Source organism: Papilio machaon, chromosome Z (genome assembly GCF_912999745.1).
Source record: "Papilio machaon chromosome Z, ilPapMach1.1, whole genome shotgun sequence".
NCBI lineage: Eukaryota > Metazoa > Arthropoda > Insecta > Lepidoptera > Papilionidae > Papilio > Papilio machaon.
The window spans coordinates 4,490,234-4,511,736 of record NC_060016.1 but is presented as its reverse complement, the minus strand read 5'-3'; the positions used below and the strand labels follow the sequence as shown (position 1 = coordinate 4,511,736).

The following is a 21,503-nucleotide window of genomic DNA, read 5'->3' as shown; positions in this document are numbered from 1 at the left end:
GTTTGTTAAAGAATTGAATTGTAATATTTTACTAATCACGAAGATTATGACAGCTATTTAAAGTTTTACATCCACACACACTTAAAACACACGTCTGTAACCCAGAGGGGTAGGCAGAGATCACGAACCTCCATTTTATAGAAATTTATAGACCGTACTTAGTTTTTAGGCTATCGATTTGTTCGTTCATTTGTAGGATGGAATATAAATAGAAAAACCTAATTCTATATTTATACGAGAAGCAAAAACTTTACACATCTTTTTAAAGAAATTGCGCAAAATGATGAACGTGAAATTTGACGAAGTTAAAATTAATGTATACAAACTTAAAAAGAATATAAAATGAATGGTAATTAAAATGCGAATATTTGGATGGATGGACGTATAGATTTTAGAAGGTATCTCCAGAACGGTTCAATGGATATCGCGGAAATTTAGCATAGATAAAGAACATCGTCTGGAAGAACACACTTATAGACGCGGGCGCCAGCTAGTATATAAATACACTGGTGAGGTTAAATACATGCACCAAAACAAAAGGAGGTGTTGTGGTGGTCGGAGCTAATGAATGTAGACCATAATAATCCCGCTTAGACCTGACCTTATTTACTAAAGGATTTACATTCTCTCATCTATTCTTTGAATAAGTAAAGTTAACAAGAAAGCAACTTATCTTGGTTCAGGACTTCATCGTCCGGGGAATTAAAATGCTTATTTTCACTAATGCTATTATTAGCAAGATATCATGATAGATGTGGCAACACCATGAAATTCGAATGCCGTAGCACACACACAATGTGTCTCTGTTTTATCCTAGTCCTAGAGAATCAAAGGAATGACGTAACAAGCGGAGTTCTGCGATCAAAGTAACAACAAAAAACAGCTACTGTAACATTTACCTACTAGATATTAGCCGTGACGTCCATGATTCACACTGTTTATTTTCCTTAATGATTTATTTAACTTGATCTCGTTTCTTGCGTTCTCTTTGCGTTTATGCAATAATGTTTTTTCGAACGAAAAGATGTACAGGGATAGAAAAGACTATGTTCTTTGTTGACTTGTACTAATCTCTAATATTTATTATACTCTATTTCGTATTATATTATACTAGCTGTCTAATTTAAAAAATCTATTTATAGCCTATGTGTTCTTCTAGACTATGTTCTACATCTGTGCCAAATTTCATCAAAATCCGTTGATCTGTTACGGAGATATCTTCTAACAAACATCCATCCATCTCAACTTTTCCATTTATATTAGTATTTTCGAATCATTCTGCTATTATTATTAGAGTTTATATTATATTTAATTTTAATATATTCCCAAGTAGGGTTGGCGACCGACCCTAAACATAAACCAAAACTTTAAGGTTTATAAAACCTTGTGAGTCGGCCCCACGTGAGGCCTTATCCCGGCCAGGGAGATGACAAATATCAGTCACAAAATCTCCTTTCTGTACTTAAAAGAAAATCTTTCATTAGGTTAATTAAAATCAGAAATTCAAGTAAACCTGTTTTTAAGTTTTGATTAGTTTTGATAAAATTAATATTCTCCATGTATCGCGACACTAACAAGTAAGGCCACCACTTCGAATGCGAAAATTGCAACTGTGTTAACTCACTCAGCAGTCGAGTTCTTAACCTTATTAATTAAACGAGATGACATTCTATACATCACTTACGCGTATTTAACGAACTTACCTCCTCTTATATTGGTTTAAACACACGTGTTAATGGAAATATATAATGTGTAAAGCAATGTATAATTAAATTAATGAGAGGTATAGCTAGAGAGCTAATTGTCTGTTTCATAGCGGAGCTTGCGATCAATTAGTGGTTATCGATAGATCCATTCATTTGAGACATAGATACAATAACTGATGGACTTGTCATATAGCTAGTCGATGTTAATTTGTGAGTTTGACATATTATGAGCACATATGTACTTCTAACCACTTACCGTTGGTTTCTGAAAGCGATATCTCTTTATAAAACATAACGTCATCCCTGTCACTATATTCGATAGAAACAGAGACAACAATAAGTTTTAAACGGAGATTTAGGTTTCAGAAACCCACAGTTAGATTATAATTTTATCACGTTTCTTTTATTTTTGCTTTCTACCTCTTTGTATATTGGTTGTATTTCCATTGATAATTATTTTTAGTGATATTTTGTCATTTTACGCGTCTTTCGTGTATCACGGATTGGAATCGTGTTACTAAAATTGCAAAAACATATTTTTTTTCATTACTAATATCTATTACCTATAATGATTTTACGCGTTTTTAATAGTCCTAATATTGTCCGTATTCTTATGGGATATGATGTTAAATATATTTGTGGATATTCCTTTAAAACTTATCTTTTAATAATCACTTTATTTCGTTTCGCAAAAGCAGAACTCTCCTATGAATTCTGCGAAATTAACCAGTTATTGTAGTTGGAATTTATTTAACGCCGGTGAAACTATTTCCCACAGTTTGTTATGTTTAACATAATCCTTTGATTGATGTGTATTAACACGTTTGTAACCAACTTTTAGCAATGTTTTACTAAAAATGTTATTTTATTTACTAGAATAAGCAAATTATGATTAAATTTGACGACTTAATTAGTTCTATTATGACTATCATTTTTAGTCGTCGTTGTTAGCAGTAAATAACGATTATGTACTGAGTGTAAAATTGTGATCCAAGACTTGATCAACATAGCAAAAAATACATAATATATATGTATATGCAGATGGTAAGCTATTTAGATTTAATAGACTGTGTTAAAATAAATTGTTTTATATATGGCGGGAGCTACAAGCACTGACTGGCAGGAAACGGCGCAGGACAGGCGACTTTGGCGATATCTTGTGTGGGAGGCCAAGACTCAGTTGGGACGTAAATATATATACTTACACCTTACAATACAAATGAATTATTTCATCTCAAATGATTATTAATTAGCTAAATTACGCTAAGACATCGCTTCGTCTTCTTCATTATTTAATAGCGAGCATAAATGATTGACATTTTGTCACCTCTCATCATTGATCTCCCTTTCTTAGAACAGTTACACGAGGGTAGCACAGCGAGGCATAACAGACAGTGCAGTACTGTTATTGATTTGACGAAAACTTCTGGTGCGGCGCGGTTTGTGCGTTTAAACTACAGCAGTACTGTTCTGCTTGATGGAGCTGCCCTCGTGTGAAACGTAAACGATATTGAAATGTCTTTTGGTATAAATTCCTAATGTCACACCAAGGCTATTGATCCTACTATTTCTACGCGCGAACTAATTGTCTATTGAATATTATATGTTGGCTATTGCTTTTGGAACTGAAAAAAAAACCGAATCAAATAGTAATTACCAATACGTTTACTATTTTGATACGTATTTTGTGCATAAAACGTTTAATCATCAAGATATATTACAAATATACGACGAAAATCAGCATTTTCACTGCACCTATAAGATAACACGGGCTAAAATGATGAACAATGATGGCATGGAACAATGGAAGTACAAGATTTCTGTAAATTTTAAATATATATAAATATAAATCTACTTACTTGGTTTGTTATAGCCTGAAGGTGTAGCATTATAATAGATGCAGTAGAGAGCCAGACCAAGCAACAGTAAGAAGATGGCCAGTATCCGGGTGGAGAAAGGTCTGCAACGGGGCACCCTGGTCCTCATTGTGCTCTGAAAAATTATGATTATTATAATAATTGCTTTACAATTTACAATTGTAATTTTATATCTTTAAATAAATTAAATTATTTAGAAAAAGAAATAACAATAGGATTTATTGATTGATGTGTCTATTCAACCGGTACATCAATATAGTGTTTAGAACATGAAATGGTATGTTAATCTATATTTAAATTTAAATAAAATTATTTTTTAACTTACAACCTTTTACTTTTCTAAAATATTTTTATACACAAAATTACTAGCACTTACATGGACAAAAAAATATATTTCTACTATTAAAAATAACTGAAATAATTATACTCAATATAATTTGGTTTAATAATGAAAAATTTAATAATGTTTGTCACTATATTAATATATCCAATAATAAGAAATTTTTAATAAAGACAACTTAAAAAAAAACCTTGTCTTATGTAACCTCATACTTTTCTTCCAATGAACTATTATGGTATTGGTACTGTTTTAAACTATGAGAAAATAATGCAACTTAAGATTTTTTTAAGAGTAAGACAAAAAAATAAGTTCCTTTGATACTTGTCCACTACATGAAAATATTTTTTTGCTATGAGCTATGCTTATTTATTCAATTTATATAATTAATAAGCCTCTTTAATTCCATTCGCTTATAAGTAATAATAATAAAAAATTACGTTATGCATATAATCTAGTATTTAAATATTTTAATATCTTGTAGTGTATTATTCAAAAGAATTTACTGGCAAGTAGCTTCTTAGCCCTCAATAACACACAAGTTTTAACACTAGATATGAATTTAAATTCAAATAGCAGAGAGACGTTAAAGTTATCGTAAATGCATTCGAAATTTGAAATGTTTGCAGTGCAATTTTCAAAGCTGTTTATATGTGAATAAAAGATTACTAAGTAAACAAAACACATGTACAGATGATTTTACAAACAAGTAAAATTAGTTAAGTCGTTAGGCAGCGCATATCCTAATATTTGTCATCCCCAAAATCTTTAGAAACTTGTAAACATGTAAACAATTCACTTTATTACTTCTTGTGTGTTGTGAAATACATACCTTCTTAAATATTCCAACTATATTAATAAATCAGATTTACATTTTAACAGAATAGCACGTAGAGATGGAATTAATTTTTTTATATCGCAGTCAAAATATTATTTTATAAGTTTAACCTCCGCAAGCGTGCGGAGCGTACGTCGGGTGACGGTCAAGATAAATGTGAGATCTGTCATTACAGAATTGAAAGCTCAGCTACACGAGGGATACCAGTAACAGAAACAAACATGTCATATTGCTGTCAGTTTTTAAATAAAAACGAGATTTATAGATTTTTATGCTATGATTTTAAATAAATTCATAAATTGTTACATTCAATTTAAAAGTTTTTACAATTCAGAAAATAATCTTTTCTACGTCAATGTCAAAGTTTATTTATTCATCTAGCAATACTTAAGTATCGTTCAGCAAACGTTCAGAAATATGAGAGTGATCATTTTAAAGTAATCTTTTTATTGACGTATTTATATTCCTTATTAATATTTTATGAATAAATTCCCTTTATTTTTTGTTTTGCTAAATGTTTAAAATATTTATAGGCGAATCAATAATTCAAGTATTTGTACATTTAATAATGTTTTCCATATTTCTATGCAAAACTATACCTACATTCTACAAAAATACTGTAATATTTTCAATTATATTATAAAAATATTTATTGTTACTATAATCATACTCGTGTACATGCTGTATTAATCGAAATTGACTGAATTCGTTTATACAATACAATTATCCGCGAAGTTGAAGTTTTATAGGTTATGCTTTAGGTGGAGTGCACAATAATTTTTTTCTTAAGCTTGTTTAAAATAAGGAAATATTTGTTGCACTCTTGTCATTATTGTATTTTGCAGATTTTACTATTAAAAACGATTTAGTATACTTTAAAGTGTTTCGTGCTTTCAAAAGAATAATTCTCTTTTAAAAACAATTAAGTTTAAAATTATTTAACTTTAAGTAATAGAAAATAAAGTAGTGTTTACAGCTCTATAATTGACCTAGTTTAATTTTATTTTTTACTCAACTGACAGCAGTAACCATGTAGTTTTTTTGCGGGTATATAAATTAAATCTATACTGTGTTTATAAATTTGAGGGTTTACGATGAAAATGTTCTAATGAAACATACTGCTTCTTAAGTTTTGAAATGTAAGGTGACATTCGGTTCGTATGTTCTCTTGAGGAATGTTATATTTATATGGCATTTTTAGTTGGGCTTTTTGTTTTTTTTTTATATTATTATAAAATAATTGATCTCAGAGTTTTAAGAATTAAAGGAGTTTAATGATTTTGTTAATTTTAATCAATAGTTATAATCCTACAGAGGTACGGCACAGTATGTAGTTTTTGTTCATGTTATAGCTTAGTGCGAAAATTTATTTTGGATAGTACTCGGGATTGGAGACAGATTATATGGATGACAAAATATTAATTAAGAAAATAAGCAAAGACCATCACGCCTCTATCTTAAAGGGGTAGTCTCAGTTATTTTTAATCGTTACTGTCAGAACATTACGAAAATTAATTATTTTTCCATGACGTGCGGTTCTGCACGAGGTACTTGGTGCTAAATTAATAAATCTAGTCCACGTTTTATTTCTAAACCTTTAATTAAAAATAGCGGCATTTTAAAATCTTTTTTATTTCCTTATTATTATTTTATGTTCTTTTAATAAAGTATGTGAAGTTTATTATGAGCAGAATAGTCGTGGAGTATGTACATATTAGTGCTTGCCTATGTTCGACTATGCTTATACAAAGAGAACAGATCTTAACGTATCAATATTCAAGAATACAGTAGTAGTACGTAAATTAATGATATTGTAGTTGTAAAGATTTATCATTCGCAGCTGAACCAATCCAATCAGTTGACAGCGACCCGAGTGAGTAGTTGTTTGTGTGTTGCGAACAATATTTTATTTTGTAAACGCATAAATAAACATGAGATATAACGAGCTTGGCGATACTGGTATGAAGGTCTCCCATATCGGACTGGGAGGGGCAGCATTCAGTAATATCTATGGGTAAGAGAAAATGAAATGTATACATTTCCTTTAAAACAAATTTTATTTTTGTTCTTGTTGGATATTTGCCGAATGCGCATGCTCCAAAACCTTCCGCTTCCTATGCACGCTCCTGTTTTTGTTTTTATTTATATGTAGACACATTTTTTTTTGTCGTCCACAATGAATAAGTAGTTCACTAAGTACCAACATCATGATTAGAGTAAAGAAAGGAACGAAGATAACGCAATGCATGGCGACTTATCGAAAATAAACGCACCTGTAGTTGAGGAAAAACGTACTGATTAAATTGACAATGTCCTAGACAAATACCTGTATTTTTTTTAAACTTAAATCATATAACCATTATCATCAAACATATAATTATTTGGATTATTATAGCAACTGGTTGATACTTTAAAAACCACAAACATAATGAAGTCTCCCTTGCCAAATATTGTTTAAATGAAGAATAATAAATTCGATACATTTGCTTAATTAATAAACAAATTTTATTCATAACGTTATAAGTGTTTCTTTATTTTCTTGTCTCTCAATTTCTACCGAATTTATCATATTGAAGGTACATTAAGTTGGTAAATTTTTTAGAACGTATGATGAAAAAAGGAGCTTCGAGCTTATAAGGGAGTCGCTGAACCGAGGCGTGAATTATTTAGAAACTGGACCATGGTACGGTCAAGGCAGTTCCGAGAGGACATTAGGAAAGGTAAATCTATATAAATCGAACGTGTGAATAATAAATAACAATTTTTAAAATAATGTCTATAGTAATATGTATTGTGTTATTCAAATAGAAAACGTTTATCTAAAGTACATGGTCTAGGCCCGAGTCCAGTTTTTTACGTAAAAATTCATAAGGCGATATTTTCAATTTTTTTAAGTAACATTTCGCAAAACTACAAGCACCATAAGAAAATGAGAATTTATTTCGTGATGGCTAGTATTAGAGATAGCTAAAATATTAATTATGAATATCAGATAAGATAAAGTTGATGATATCGATTTTACATATCTAGTTACGTAAAGTTTATAATGTATCCATTAATAACCATATTCATATTTGGATTAAATTGGCCGATTCAGTTTCATTGAAATAGTAAATATTAGGGATTTACCCTACGAATTAGGGTAAAAACGTCGATTGTTTTTATATTGTTATATTTTGCAGTATACAAATTTGAAATTTAAATACAGAGTTATAACATTTCGCGTTCTTGCTTTAGGTACTTTATTTACTAAATTAATAAACTACCTTAACATATTTGTACAATACGCTTATTAGCAGAAATCGTAAAAATGTAAGTGGTAGGTTGTTAATCACATTCTTGAGCCGTGCTAATTACGTTTAACTTTAGCCTATTGAATGTAAATATTGTACTTATTTTTTAAGATTCAGTCTATAGAAATTTAGTTTATGTTTAGGTTTATGTTTTAAGAAATTTTAATAATCTATGGTTTAAATAAGATTATAAATATGGTTCAAAATTAGTATAATTCGATTTCATCTTCGTAGAAAATTAATCAGCTCAGAAAGCAGATGAATTTTAACATCTACGAAGTTAAAGGTTTATTAGTAAATTGGAAAATAATAGTCTGATCTATTCTAAACTAGCTTTTACCCGCGACTCCGTCCGCGCGGAATAAAAAATAGTAAACAGGGTAAAAATTATCCTATGTCCGTTTCCTGGTTCTTAGCTACCTGCCCACGAATTTTCAGTCAAATCGATTCATTCGTTCTTGAGTTATAAATGGTGTACCTAACACGACTTTCTTTTATATATATAGATAGATAAGATCATTGAACCGCTCTTTTTCAACCGGTTCTCATATTATTAAATTAAGGACCCTTTTCATTGAGTAGAGGTTAATAATGAAATGACGGTTATGATGCGATACGACTCCGGTCACCACTTTAACTGATATCAAGACAATGCACATAATACACACAATTGGAACTTTATTTAAAATAAAATATATACTTTTTGTTAGCATTTATATAAAACGATAATTATAAACGCAAAATGATCGCTTTAAAATAATAAAATAATGTTTCTATATTTAATATCCCGACTATTGTTAATATAAGAAATCATATTCCAATTTGTATATTTTTGTTAATATTGTTTCTTCAAACTTTTTAAGGCTCATTGACATATATAAAATTACTAATATTCCACGTAAAGATCATACGTATCTCTTGGAAAAGGTACAGTTAGAAAAATTATTTGCTTTATTTATATTGTTTCACAGACCGAAAATCGTATGCACACACACGACCGTTGCATTAGTTAAAAAAGATAATATTGTACTTGAGCAAATAACACTATTCTTTGTTGGTCAGAGCCTGTAGTTGATATGTAAATGGGCTTATGAACATCTTTATATCCAACTAGTAGTGGCCTGAGACTTCATCAGCGTGAAATTAAAAATCTAGTAATAAATAACCTATGTCACCTGGGGCCATTAAAGGATTTTTTTTAATTTGATTCAGTATAGTTTCGGAACTTATTCAATGCAAACAATCAATCGAATCATTCTTGTTTAAAAAATTAGTATAACATAGATAATTATTGGTAACGACTATTATCTTTGGAAATACAAAGCTCACCCTTTTCTTTACTATTTCCATTGAAGTTAAAGAATGGCCAGTATTGTTTAATCACTTCTCTCATTAGTTTGTCTGCCTCATAAGCTCTGATAAGAAGGCACTACTGTTTGTACGTATTTTTTGTGACTATAGTATATTTTTAGCTTATTAGTAGTAGTACATAATATAGTAAATACAAAATTTTACGTTAGACATATGTAATTAATAGACACTGAGGGCATTTTTAGTCAAAAACCTGGATTGCTCTGATGTACTTCCAAAGCTTTTGTCGACTAGGAAGAGAGACTACTTAGGTTAGAAGACTGTACAATCTAGTGTTTGATGTTGGAGCAAGGTAGAGATCATCAATTCCTACGGTTTTTCCGTATAAGTACTTACCAGTATCCTAAATGCTTCACATCAGGAGCTATCTATACATTCCAGGCAACGACGGAAATTAGTTTTAAAATACAAGTTCGTGTAAACTGCAAAGCTTATTGCGAGAGTATTTGTGTTAATAAGCATTATTTGTAGTTTATTTTCTAAATAAAAATGTAGTTTTGTAATTTAATTGAGTTTAACATGGCCGAGCGCGGTTAACCCAATGAAGACTTCCAGTGTTTGCAGTACAAGAGGCCTTCAAGAACTTCAAACAGGGAAGTTACTTGCCAAAATGTAGAGTATTAGTTATTCTTATCTAGATTGGCCTAATACATTTTTTTTCATCTTTATAAGAACTAAAGAAATAGTAAACTGTTAAATTGGCTTTTATACGATAATGTACCAAAATAAATGTACGTGGAAATTACATTATATTCCATGTGAATATAACTCTTGGCTTTCGTGCGCTTTATTTAATTTTGGCAAGAAAAACACCACGCTATTAAACATCAAGTCATAATTATAGCAGTCATTAAACATCATTTTTGTTGCTGTTTTATAGTTACGTAGAAGGTTCAATGCCTATTTGGCTTTAGACTGCTGTTTTTCTTGTTTTCATATGTTAAGATTTGGTAATTCACATAAATTAACTAAATATTTAATCAAACTACAAAAGGAAAAGGTATTTTACCTAGAATTAGAAATATCTGCAGCCTAATTATGATAACAATTTTAAATCTATGGTGATTTTCTACATCGTTACAGTTATATTAAATGCATGATGAATTTGATACCTAGATTGTATAATATTTAACTTTTGTTTTGTAGGCGCTTAAAGATGTGCCGAGGAGTTCTTTTTTCATTGGCAGTAAAGTCGGACGATACGAAAAGGAGCCAGAGCGTATGTTTGACTTTTCAGCAGAGAAGACCGAAGCAGGCGTGGACAATACGTTAGCTTTGCTTGGTTTGGATTACGTCGATCTAATTCAGGTCAGAGTTCAAAGGCAATTTAAACGAATTTCGTCTCGCCACATCTTGATGTTTACTATCTTAATTAATATTGCGTCACTGTTTTTATGCAACCTTGAATTTTTTTTATAAATTCGACAAATTTGACAAATCGACTAGTTGATTTAATGTTCTATTAAATGTTCTATTGTGCTGCTACTTCTAAGTATTTTTCTTATCAAGCTGCGCATCAAATATACTACGACAGTTCAAACTTTATAGTCTAATGGATAACAAGCATCTAGAATAAAAATACTTTCAGACAGATAAAGACCGTTCAGTAACTTATAATTCGGGGTACATTCTTTATGCTTTCATTGTCTTATTTTTGTTTTTTCTTTGCTGTACTTTACCCTGTTCGAAATATACACTATTCATTAAAGTACAAATCGTACAACTACTAAAAAAATTAAAATCTTGGAATAAAACTGTGAACAAGTGCAAACATTGTAATGAGGCATTGCACCAAGTGGATACCTACTGACACATTATTTGTGCCACTTACCTTCACATTGAGCTAATTGACGGTCGTCATCTTCAACAATATAGTTGCATCAATCTATCATCGCCATCAAGTGACTTTATTTTTTATTAATAGATAGTTGACAGTTATTTGTATTCCTTAAGTATTTGATAACTATAAAAATGTCTAGATATTTCCCAACACATTTGTAAACTTGTGCATATTATAGTCCGATATAAATTGGTGGATTGATAGTTGAAAATCAAATTATAAGTGCACCTAAGTCCTTCCTAACTCCATACCCATATAACTGTGCTGAATATAAAGATAACAGACCCGCCGTCTGTAAAATAAATTACGGGCATTGAAGACTTCTCGACGAGGTTAAAAATTGAATACTTACTGATTTTCTATTTCAAACTAAATTGCAGTTTTTCTATTCCTTCAATATTTCTTAATTGTCGAATGTATACAAGTTCATCTTTCTATACAGGTTCATGATGTGACTTTTGCCCCCGATATGTCAATTGTACTTAAAGAGACCCTACCAGTATTGGAAAGGGCTGTGCGTGACGGAAAAGCACGATACATTGGAATAGCAGACTATGACATAGATTTGTTGAAAGAAATCGTCGAAGAATCTGAAGTTAAAATATCCACAGTATTGTCGTATGCAAAATCTACGCTCTTTGACAATCGCTTACAAAATTACACTAATTTCTTTAAGGTGAGCTTGGTTATAATCTTCTATACTCGTATTATTAGTAAAATGTAAAAGTTTAGATGCATGAATGGATGTTTGTTAGAAGGTATCTTCAAAATGGCTCATTGGATCTCGATTAAATTTGGCATAGATGTAAAGCATACCCTGAAATAACACATAGGCTGCTAATTAAGCTTTCTTTTAATTCCGCGTGGACGGAGTCTCGGGCGACAACTAGTCCGTAATTAACTACTATTACTGGAAGCAACGAGACTCAATGTGCTATATCAATTATTTTCGGTACTAACTGGCGATTTAAGTGGCGAGCTCTCTCATATCAAATCGTAATGACAAGTGTAATGACCACTACCGCAAAAAAACATATTGAAATATATGTGATAATCAAAATTAAATATTGTATACATGATGATGCAACCTAATCTTATCTTGCTATGTGTATTATATACCCGTAAATTATAAAAGAATAATTTGGTTTTTTTTTTCAGAGTAAACGTGTAGGTGTGATCAATGCGGCGGCTACTGGAATGGGTTTGCTCTCCAACAAAGGACCACAGCCATGGCATCCGGCCAGCGATGATGTTAAGGCTATCTGCAAAAGAGCCTCTGATTACTGCAAAGTATTTACCTATTACTCTTATATCTTACTAGCTTTTTCCCGCGACTCCGTCCGCGCGAAATAAAAAAAAATAATAGAAAACGGTGTAAATATTATCCTATGTCCTATTCCTGGTTCTAAGCTACCTGCCCACCAATTTTCAGTCAAATCAATTCAGCCGTTCTTGAGTTATAAATGGTGTAACTAACACGACTTTCTTTTATATATATAGATAGATAAGAAGATTATAAGCTAAGACGACGAAAATAGCTACTCGTTTGTCTAGTCTAGTCTAATTGACTAATAGATTGGGGACATACCGGTAGCTGTTATTGAGAAGTCTGGCGTGAAGGCTAAATGCTGTGTTTTACACTTTGTGTGTTTAGTGAACAAGCAATAATGAATGATTGGTAAGCTTGTATTGTTTTTTGTTTCTCAGAGTAAGAATGTGGAATTGGCTCGCATTGCATCCTGGTTCACGTTAAATCAACCCGGCATCGACGTTAATATCTGCGGTTTCTTCAATGTGGAGCAAATGGTTGACACACTCGACATATTGGAGAGCGGACTCAGCGAACATGAGAAAATAGTTCTGTCTGAGATACAGACTAGGTAATCTTTCAGCAACTTATTTATTTTACATCATAAAGTGAGATATGCACAGCAAATGACAAGCTATTCGTTCGATAATATCTTTTCGTTTTCAGGTTTTTTGATAAAGTTACACTCCATTGGGACGACGTGGAACTACCAGCGTACAGGGCCGAACTCGACAAAGTAATGAATAAGTAAATTTTATTACAATGTTCTATATCAAATTCTATTAAATGTTTAGCTGAATGTCAATCTCACCGTATTATGTTCGTTTCAAAATATATTTTATTAAAAATGTAAAATTATATTATTTTCTACAAAATTTATTGTGAACTGAATATTTTCAGCGATATATTATTAAATATGTAGGTATATAATAAAGGTTTACTCTTTATATAATATATAATATTAATAAAATAATGTAGTTCAATCAATCCCGCACAATTTTAAAACATAACGTTGTGAAGACTACTTGTATATCTAAATGTGTTATTTTTGTAAAAGTATTAAATATTAAATATATAACATAATAAAACAAACGCATCAAATATTATTACATATTATATTTAGCATTATATTAATGTAACTATCTATTATATTGTATTAAATATATGAATGTATAAGAAATAAATAAATAAAAAATTGTTCAACAAAATTGTGCATTTTATTTTAGTAATATTATTAACGAAAACTAGATTAGACTGAAATAAAATACAAATCACAAACACTTTATATGACAACATTTTAGTCGTCAGGATTTGAATTGAATTCAAATTGGATTATGAATAAAGATGCTGGCAAACATCTTGAATAGTTACTTATCGAAGTGTGAGAAGAATCAAGTTGTGTAGTTTATATTCATTCCCGATTGTAAAATAAAAATGTTTGACCTTTTTTATAATTATTTTTGCAAACTTATTTTGATTAATAAGGAAAGAAAGGCGATAAAATTTATATTGTAAAAATAAATGATTACAAGGACATGGCATAGAAAAAAATAAAAAATATTTTACACACACATTTATTTTTTTAACAGACAGTTTGACTAGCGAAGCGGTTGTTGTTCATTAACTTTGTATTAGAATTTAGAATACATACACAATACAAACACGACATTTTCGATTTAACAATTCATTGCAATACGTTGTAAGTACGCTGTCAAGTAAATGGTAAACGATGTACAACTGGGCTATAAATAAATTTAATAATTTCAATGCATATGGACAATGCTATTATATAGCTAGGCTTTGTATATTTTTCGCAGATATATTTGACCGTCTCGTATATTATTCGGTATTTACAACAAATATGATTTTATTATATAATATATAATATTCGAGTATATAAATATTTACATACAATCACAGTCTGTCTTTGGGAACCTATTGGTTTACATAAATATATAAAAATGCGGCACATTTGGAACGAGGAATTACATCATCTTTTGTCCTGACTTTATAGGCATTAATTCATGTGATATACTAAGTTGTTTATGATATAACAAGAAAATTATATGAGCATTAATACGCAAAATACAAGTAGTTTCATTCATATTTCTAACAAATAATTGCTACCGCGTCTAAAATTACTGGTCTTACATTGATTCATATTCAATAAAATTATTCTAAAACAATGTTTCTGTGTACTAAATTTTGCACAAACTTATACCAAGACAAAAATTAATAAAACTGATCGGCAATATTTTTTCACTCTTTTAAGTTTTGATGTTTAATAATTTAAAATTAGGTGCGCTATAATAGAAATATAACATGAAAACAAAAACAGCACCTTCATTTGACAATAAAAATATGTAGTTTAATCAACAGACTTATTAAGGTTAACGCGCATTCGTAAACTCGTCGTTCAACCACCGCCACGCGGAGAAACGATACATTTCTCTCTTAAACAGATGAGGTCCAGGAGACGATAGCAACACGACCACTAGCCATTAACCCGTGTCGCGGAGTACGGGTAGATTTAATAAAAAATAAATAAAAAATTACACGTGCTACAACAAATATAATAATAGAAATAGATTATCAATAAATTAACCATATTTATAAAGAAGTTTTTTTAAAAGAAGATTTTGTTGCAGATCAGTGTTATTACCACGTTCATACAATTTGAATACATTTATGAACAATAAGTTCACACGGAGTTTAAATTAATATTAAAAAATTGAGGCACATCCATGACATACTTACTTATACTAAATTGGTGTTATCATATGGATCACGGATCTTTTTATCAATCTGAAGTTAGCAATTCAATATAGACGGAATAAAAGTTAACGTGTGCATACAAAAAAGCGAAAGAGATTTCTTGTTTTGTTATTTAAATTAGTATACCTTTAGCATCCGCATATTCGCTTTGAATGATACCGTTAAGTTTCATAAATTATATTTATTCAGAACCAATAAATTGATGCTAACTTCAGTGTGACAAAAAGATATAACATTATATCTATTATCTTAAATCTACAAAATCTTATGTATATGAATTAACAACATCAATAATCGTAGTAAATAGTTATTTACGAACGTATTTATGCAATAACTTTATTGATTACAATATTAAAAATATTGGTAATATCGTTCGTCATATAAATGATGAATGAAATATTCAAACAGAATTATAATAATTAAAAAAAGTCTAGAATGAGCGTAAATAATATTTTTAAAATGCTAGTTCACACTACGACAGTTGTATTGCGCTAGGTAGAAAGTAGTTAGGGCATTCACGTTTCATTGTAAGAGCTATATTAATCTGTGTGGTCTGTTACAATATTTATTCGTCTTGTTTTTTTTAACAAATTTACTATATAAATACCCACTAAATTTTAGACGTTTAAGTCGGTATTCCCTTCTTAATCATGTCTACCTACACTTAATCCATTCATCTATTCCTAAATGTACCCCTACTAATGTACCTATCCACAGTCATATTTAACGTTCTCCTAGTCACATGAGGCTTTTCCCCTAGTAATATGTCCATACAATGCTAACCTTTTGCTCCTTAATTTCTCTATCACTTGCTACATTCATGCCATCCCTTTTACACGGTACTTTTTTTAATTACCAGAACATAATCAGATAATGTAGAATATATATAACATCTTAAATATGTAGTCGTTTTTTTTTAAATTAACCATAACTCGACGATAATAAAATAAGTAAAAAATTATCCTGTGAAAAAATTGACACAATATTTTTTAGAAAAAAAAAATAACTAAGAGTTTTTTTAATAAAGAAAATTCGCTGGGAATAAGTAAATTTCTTTAACGCTTTTTATGAATACAATGTACAGAAACTACTTTTAAAAGCGATATCTTTGTGTGTACGCACACTGATATATTTATTGCCGAGAACCAATATTTTTTAATGAATTTTGATACTAAAATGTAAACTTAATAATAAAATATCTTAATATGTATAAACCTTAAAATGTAAACTACTGGTGTAATTTGTATTGTATGTATGTATGTTTAACATGATTGTTTCTCATACAATGTATTTCGTAAATTATTCGAGAAATAAAGATCTTAAATCATATATTTTTATATTGAATTGTATATTTTTTATTTTTTAAATGTGATCAGTATTGGAAAGAGGTTACACTATTGTTTTTTCTGGTAATTACTAGATAATCGTGTATAGTCGCCCTCTAGCTTTGTAGTTTTATATTTTATCAACATAATTAAGTTAAATTAGGAAAACTATAGCTATGTTTTCGTAAATTTAAAATTATGCTTTAATGTATTGTTTTAAATTCTTCTAAAAGCTTCTTCTAAACCCTATAATTCCATTACAACAATTATTAATAAACAATTAGTGAAAAATTCATTGGACGTAAACGATCCGCTGCCGTGACAAAATCCAAAAAAAACATCTATTTATAAGATAAAAACCATTCAAAACATTTATCTAAACCAGAATTAATAATATCTTAGACATATTTAACAAAAAAATCTTATTTAGATACAACATTACATGGTTTCACACAAAACAATAATTCATTGTTCATTCGGATTAGCAATGATGAAATGTTATAAATTAATGTAGGGATGTTTAACGTAAAACAATTTACCAGTTCAAAGACTTCTTCATGAAAAACATGAAATTTTGATGATGCAATTTGAAGGAACTATTAGAAAATAGTTCAATTAAAGGCATAGACAAGTAATCTATAAAGGGAAAAGCATTAATTTGATGCTATGAGAAACTTAAAATGAACTTAATAATCATAACTTTAAATTCTCAAGAACTGTTCTTGTCAGCAAAATTGCTCATATACTCTTAAATTTTATCTAAGCTCTGAAATATAGCTCTATATGCTAGACGTTCAAACTTGCTATATCACAGCCTGACTAAAGAATTACAATACATAAGAATGAATTAATAAAACTAACAACTAAATTCAGACTTTCCTAATATATGGACGAGTCTAAAATTTTACTTTAACAAGATACTTTAATAGAAAATGTACTCATATTATGCATCTGATTGTACCATTATATGTATTTAATGACTAAGTCATATTATCAGAGTCTAACAAACTCTTTGTATTTCAGTGACATAACCGAGACAAAGTCAATGGAAATAAAGAGATCATAACTTAACATATGACAAAAAATTATAATATATTGCATTAAAATATAACCTAAAAAAAACATAAATCTTTAAAAATTTTAAATATCAATATGTTTAATATCTATTGAAAGACATGTTTATTGTAAAATGATCTACTGTAAACCACTAAGGGTTTCATAGCTTTTACGATCGCGAATTATATATGGTTTGGTTCCGTTATTTGATTCTATATTTGCCATACCCAGCCTCGAGGTTTCTTTAAGAAGATTAACAAAGTTCTGGAATTTAGGCTGCCCATCGAATTGTTTCAGATTAATCTTAACTGTTGGCTTCTTATATTTAGCAGTCTTTGTATGCCAGACGAGGATTTTCGTACAGTTGTCTGCTAGTGGTTCAATGTCCTCCATCTTCAAATCCAAACTTACCAAGAATTTGTCTTCTTCGTGACCAGCAATGTAGGGCATTGTAGCTGATGGTTTTAGGAATTTAATGTTTACAGCAAAACCTGCCATGTCCACAGGAAAAGTTCTTGAACCCGGCCAGGAGTCAAAAAATCCAGCCACCTGTAATTGGCAATTTACTTATTTAAATGTCAAGATTTCAGTGATGAAAAAGGATAATAGTGAAAATTTCTTATAAAGTGTGACAGTTAGTGATATCACCTACAGTATCTGTCCCATTCACCATTCTAGGAACAGAAGAAAACAGGTGGTAATATCATTTATTGTTGTCTCGTGACCTAGCTTCATTTAACTTCTAATTAATCTTTGAATTGAATTCCTGCTTTATAAGGCATTTAATAGCTTATTTACAAATATATTATTTTATAAATTATAAAATACCCTAACAATATGTATTAAGGCTAAACATAAATATATTAAAAGTGTTACCTTTCCATTCTTAACAACAGGCGAAGATACTCCATACCCGCCAATAAGGCCAACTGGAAACATGGATACTTTCTTCGTATTTCTTATCTCGTCAAACAATTCTAAGTCGACTGTGTTGTCATCGTCACCGAAATAAAGTATACCTTCTGAAACATTTTCTTGAAGCCAAGCAAGAGCAGCACGACGATTTGATACTCCACGAGGGAAATTGGTGCCTTTATATAGAAAAGGTTTTGGACTAGATATATGTGTGAATGGCAGATTAGTACGCCTGAAATGGATAAAAATACTATTATAGAATCAATAGCCAAAAATACAGACTAGGAAATTTATACAGTAGTTTAGTTGTTGTGAAGAAAAATGGCCGTCCAAAAATTTTGGAAGGGGCTAAGACGATTTAAATATCTTAAAGAGATAATTTATATTTGTATTATATAATTAAGTCTTACATCTGCAGACTGTCTATCGCTGGTATTTTGAGTCACTGAAATTTAAATTGCTGTCCTTTTATGTGAAAATGGTTTTATTCTTTCGATACAATGTGGTATCATAATTAAAATATAGTGACTACATATCGGTGATATTCGTAATTTATTATAAAACACTCTTAATAAATTTAAAACGATTATGTGTTTATTATGAAGATTATAAAAACAACAGTATAGATACAGGCTTTTTAAAACACATAATTGCTTTTTCAGTTGGTTTTTTAAGGAGGTAAATATGAGTTAAACACCCTTGACCATTTTAAACATAGAAATATACAACTGATCTTGACTTTACCGAGCTTAGAATCAAAAACAACTGGTACCATGAATTATAAAATAAGAATGGGATAACTTTGGATATAAATAAAAACAAATAAGCAATATAATTTACCTGAGAATATTTAACACCATTTCAGAACATAGAGGTTGGTCATCGGCAATTATCCAGTGAATGCGGGGCACATGCATCAATGTGTGGGCAAGTCTCGTCAGTTCGGGCACCTGTTCTGGCCTTGGATAAGTAGGCGTCACATAGTATATCATTTTCAAAGTACTGTTGTTATTGACTTTAGATCTGTAGTCAGCATAATTCACAGAGCATAATTTGTTTTTGACTGCCAGTGGAATAGCTTTGGAACCAACATTTTCAAAACTGAAAAATAAGATGTATAATTTTTTTGTTGTACTTTTAATAAGTTTACGACAGAATTATAAACATAGTAGCAGATGTTCATCCGATGTATGTAACAAATTCTGCCAGCTGGCTGCATCCGGTGATGGCTGAGCGGAATAATATAAATATCAAAGGTTTTGTTCCAACATGCAGCCGTGTGCTTACTTTTATAGACGTCACTCAGAAGAAGTTACAGTCAACAGCACCTTTCATGAATAACACAAGTTGGTGTATCAATCTTAACATCAGAGATAGAACCAGCAAAAAAGTTTAGTTCACAATGTCAAGTCTTTATATATGACTTCTAAAATGTCTTTGGGTCAGGCTATTGCCTCTTCACTTATCCAACCCACAGGATGTTTGCAAAATATAGGTAAATTTTTTATTTAAAGTTTTTTTAACCAAACATTCTCTATGAGGACTCTTATTTGCATGTTAGTCCATGTTAGCATGTTCTAGAAGATTTGATTTTTGAGGGATTACAATATGTATCTATACAAGTGTTGCTGCAGGCGAAACTCATAGCTATAGATGAGATGTTGTTCATCATTTTGTCCTATCAATATTATTTTATGAAAAAAATATCATCATCATCGCCTTGACCTTGAACCACTTACCAGGTTTCCATAATCCAAATCAATCTATCTACAGTCATCTCCATCAATAACCCTTTCATAAACATGGCACCCTTCACTTAATCCATCCATCTCTTCCTAGACCTACCTCTACCAGTGTACCCCTCCACTCTCATACTTAACCATCTCCTTGCCACATGGGTTTCTTCCCTCCTCATAACATGCCTATACCATGCTAACCATTTACCTCTCAAGTTTTCTACTACTGGTGCTACTTTCAGACTTCCTCTAATATACTCATTTCATATCCAGATGAAAAAAAAAATGTGTAAGATTATGAAAAAAACATCACTACATATATTACTTTAATGTAAAGTTGCTTGTGAAGTTTGCTCTATATCTAAATTTATATTTGAATAGCTTTGAATTGCATGAATGTGTAATGTGTGTAAAACCGCCTTTGACATGTGTTTATAGTATTTCACATTTTTATATATAATAAATTTTAAGTTATGTTAAAATATACTAAAACATGACCATCCTGTTAAGTTTGACATTTGTTAGATCCAATCAGCCTATCACTATTCTAACACTTTGATGATATCTGATTGCATGGTAAGGATTACTTCTGACAATACTGCAAGTTTGGTCTAGTATAATGACAATGCATACGAATTCCAAAAATATGATGATTATTGACTGAAGATGTATTAAAAAATACTCCAATTTTCCCCACGACACTACGACTACGTTTTATTACACTTAATATGTTTATAAATAGTATATGTTACAAAACTTAAGAATATCTGAAACTCTGTCACTGATTTAAATTGAATGTTAAATTAATTAGCGCTATAGATAGGTTTATTTCTTTACCTTAAGATTCCAATGTGGCTCCAAAAAAACAAAAACCATATAATACTTAAAACAACTGCCATTGCTAGTGTTTTCTTGGCTATTCTTATTGATTGCATTATTACTTTACTATTTGTTTATATTAAATAAATAATGACTTTGTCAACATTCATTATTATTTTTGTAAAAGTGCAAGCACACACCGTCAAGCGATAACTTGAACGAATGTCAATTGAGGTTTAGATTTAGACGTCACTTTTATACAGATTAAAACTCTTTAATACAGATGTTAGTAACATAGAGCTATTC

At 30.2% G+C, this 21,503-nt stretch overlaps 3 protein-coding genes across 3 annotated transcripts in view; 1 reads left to right on the top strand and 2 right to left on the bottom strand.

The window, feature by feature from the left end:
* The window catches only part of LOC106717288 (alpha-mannosidase 2), a 56,686-nt gene extending 51,904 nt beyond the window's left edge, over nucleotides 1-4,782 (bottom strand). Inside the window, exons 1-2 of the mRNA XM_045685984.1 lie at nucleotides 4,753-4,782; nucleotides 3,566-3,698 (exon numbers count right to left, since the gene is read on the bottom strand). Coding sequence (XP_045541940.1) covers nucleotides 3,566-3,692 — 127 coding nt within the window. The 5' untranslated portion in view covers nucleotides 3,693-3,698; nucleotides 4,753-4,782. The remainder of the gene's footprint in view (nucleotides 1-3,565; nucleotides 3,699-4,752) is intronic.
* A 1,806-nt stretch (nucleotides 4,783-6,588) lies between these two features.
* LOC106717277 (L-galactose dehydrogenase) lies at nucleotides 6,589-13,390 on the top strand. The gene is made up of 7 exons (XM_014511089.2): nucleotides 6,589-6,772; nucleotides 7,361-7,478; nucleotides 10,569-10,730; nucleotides 11,705-11,938; nucleotides 12,421-12,552; nucleotides 12,970-13,142; nucleotides 13,238-13,390. Exons 1-7 carry the CDS (start codon nucleotides 6,690-6,692, stop codon nucleotides 13,320-13,322), a joined length of 987 nt encoding a protein of 328 aa, XP_014366575.2. The 5' UTR covers nucleotides 6,589-6,689; the 3' UTR covers nucleotides 13,323-13,390.
* Nucleotides 13,391-17,859: 4,469 nt separating this feature from the next.
* On the bottom strand, nucleotides 17,860-21,344 carry LOC106717164 (galactosylgalactosylxylosylprotein 3-beta-glucuronosyltransferase S). The gene is made up of 4 exons (XM_014510893.2): nucleotides 21,216-21,344; nucleotides 19,483-19,743; nucleotides 18,604-18,874; nucleotides 17,860-18,276 (listed from the first exon to the last, which is right to left on the bottom strand). Exons 1-4 carry the CDS (start codon nucleotides 21,311-21,313, stop codon nucleotides 17,866-17,868), a joined length of 1,041 nt encoding a protein of 346 aa, XP_014366379.2. The 5' UTR covers nucleotides 21,314-21,344; the 3' UTR covers nucleotides 17,860-17,865.
* Nucleotides 21,345-21,503: the final 159 nt, after the last annotated feature.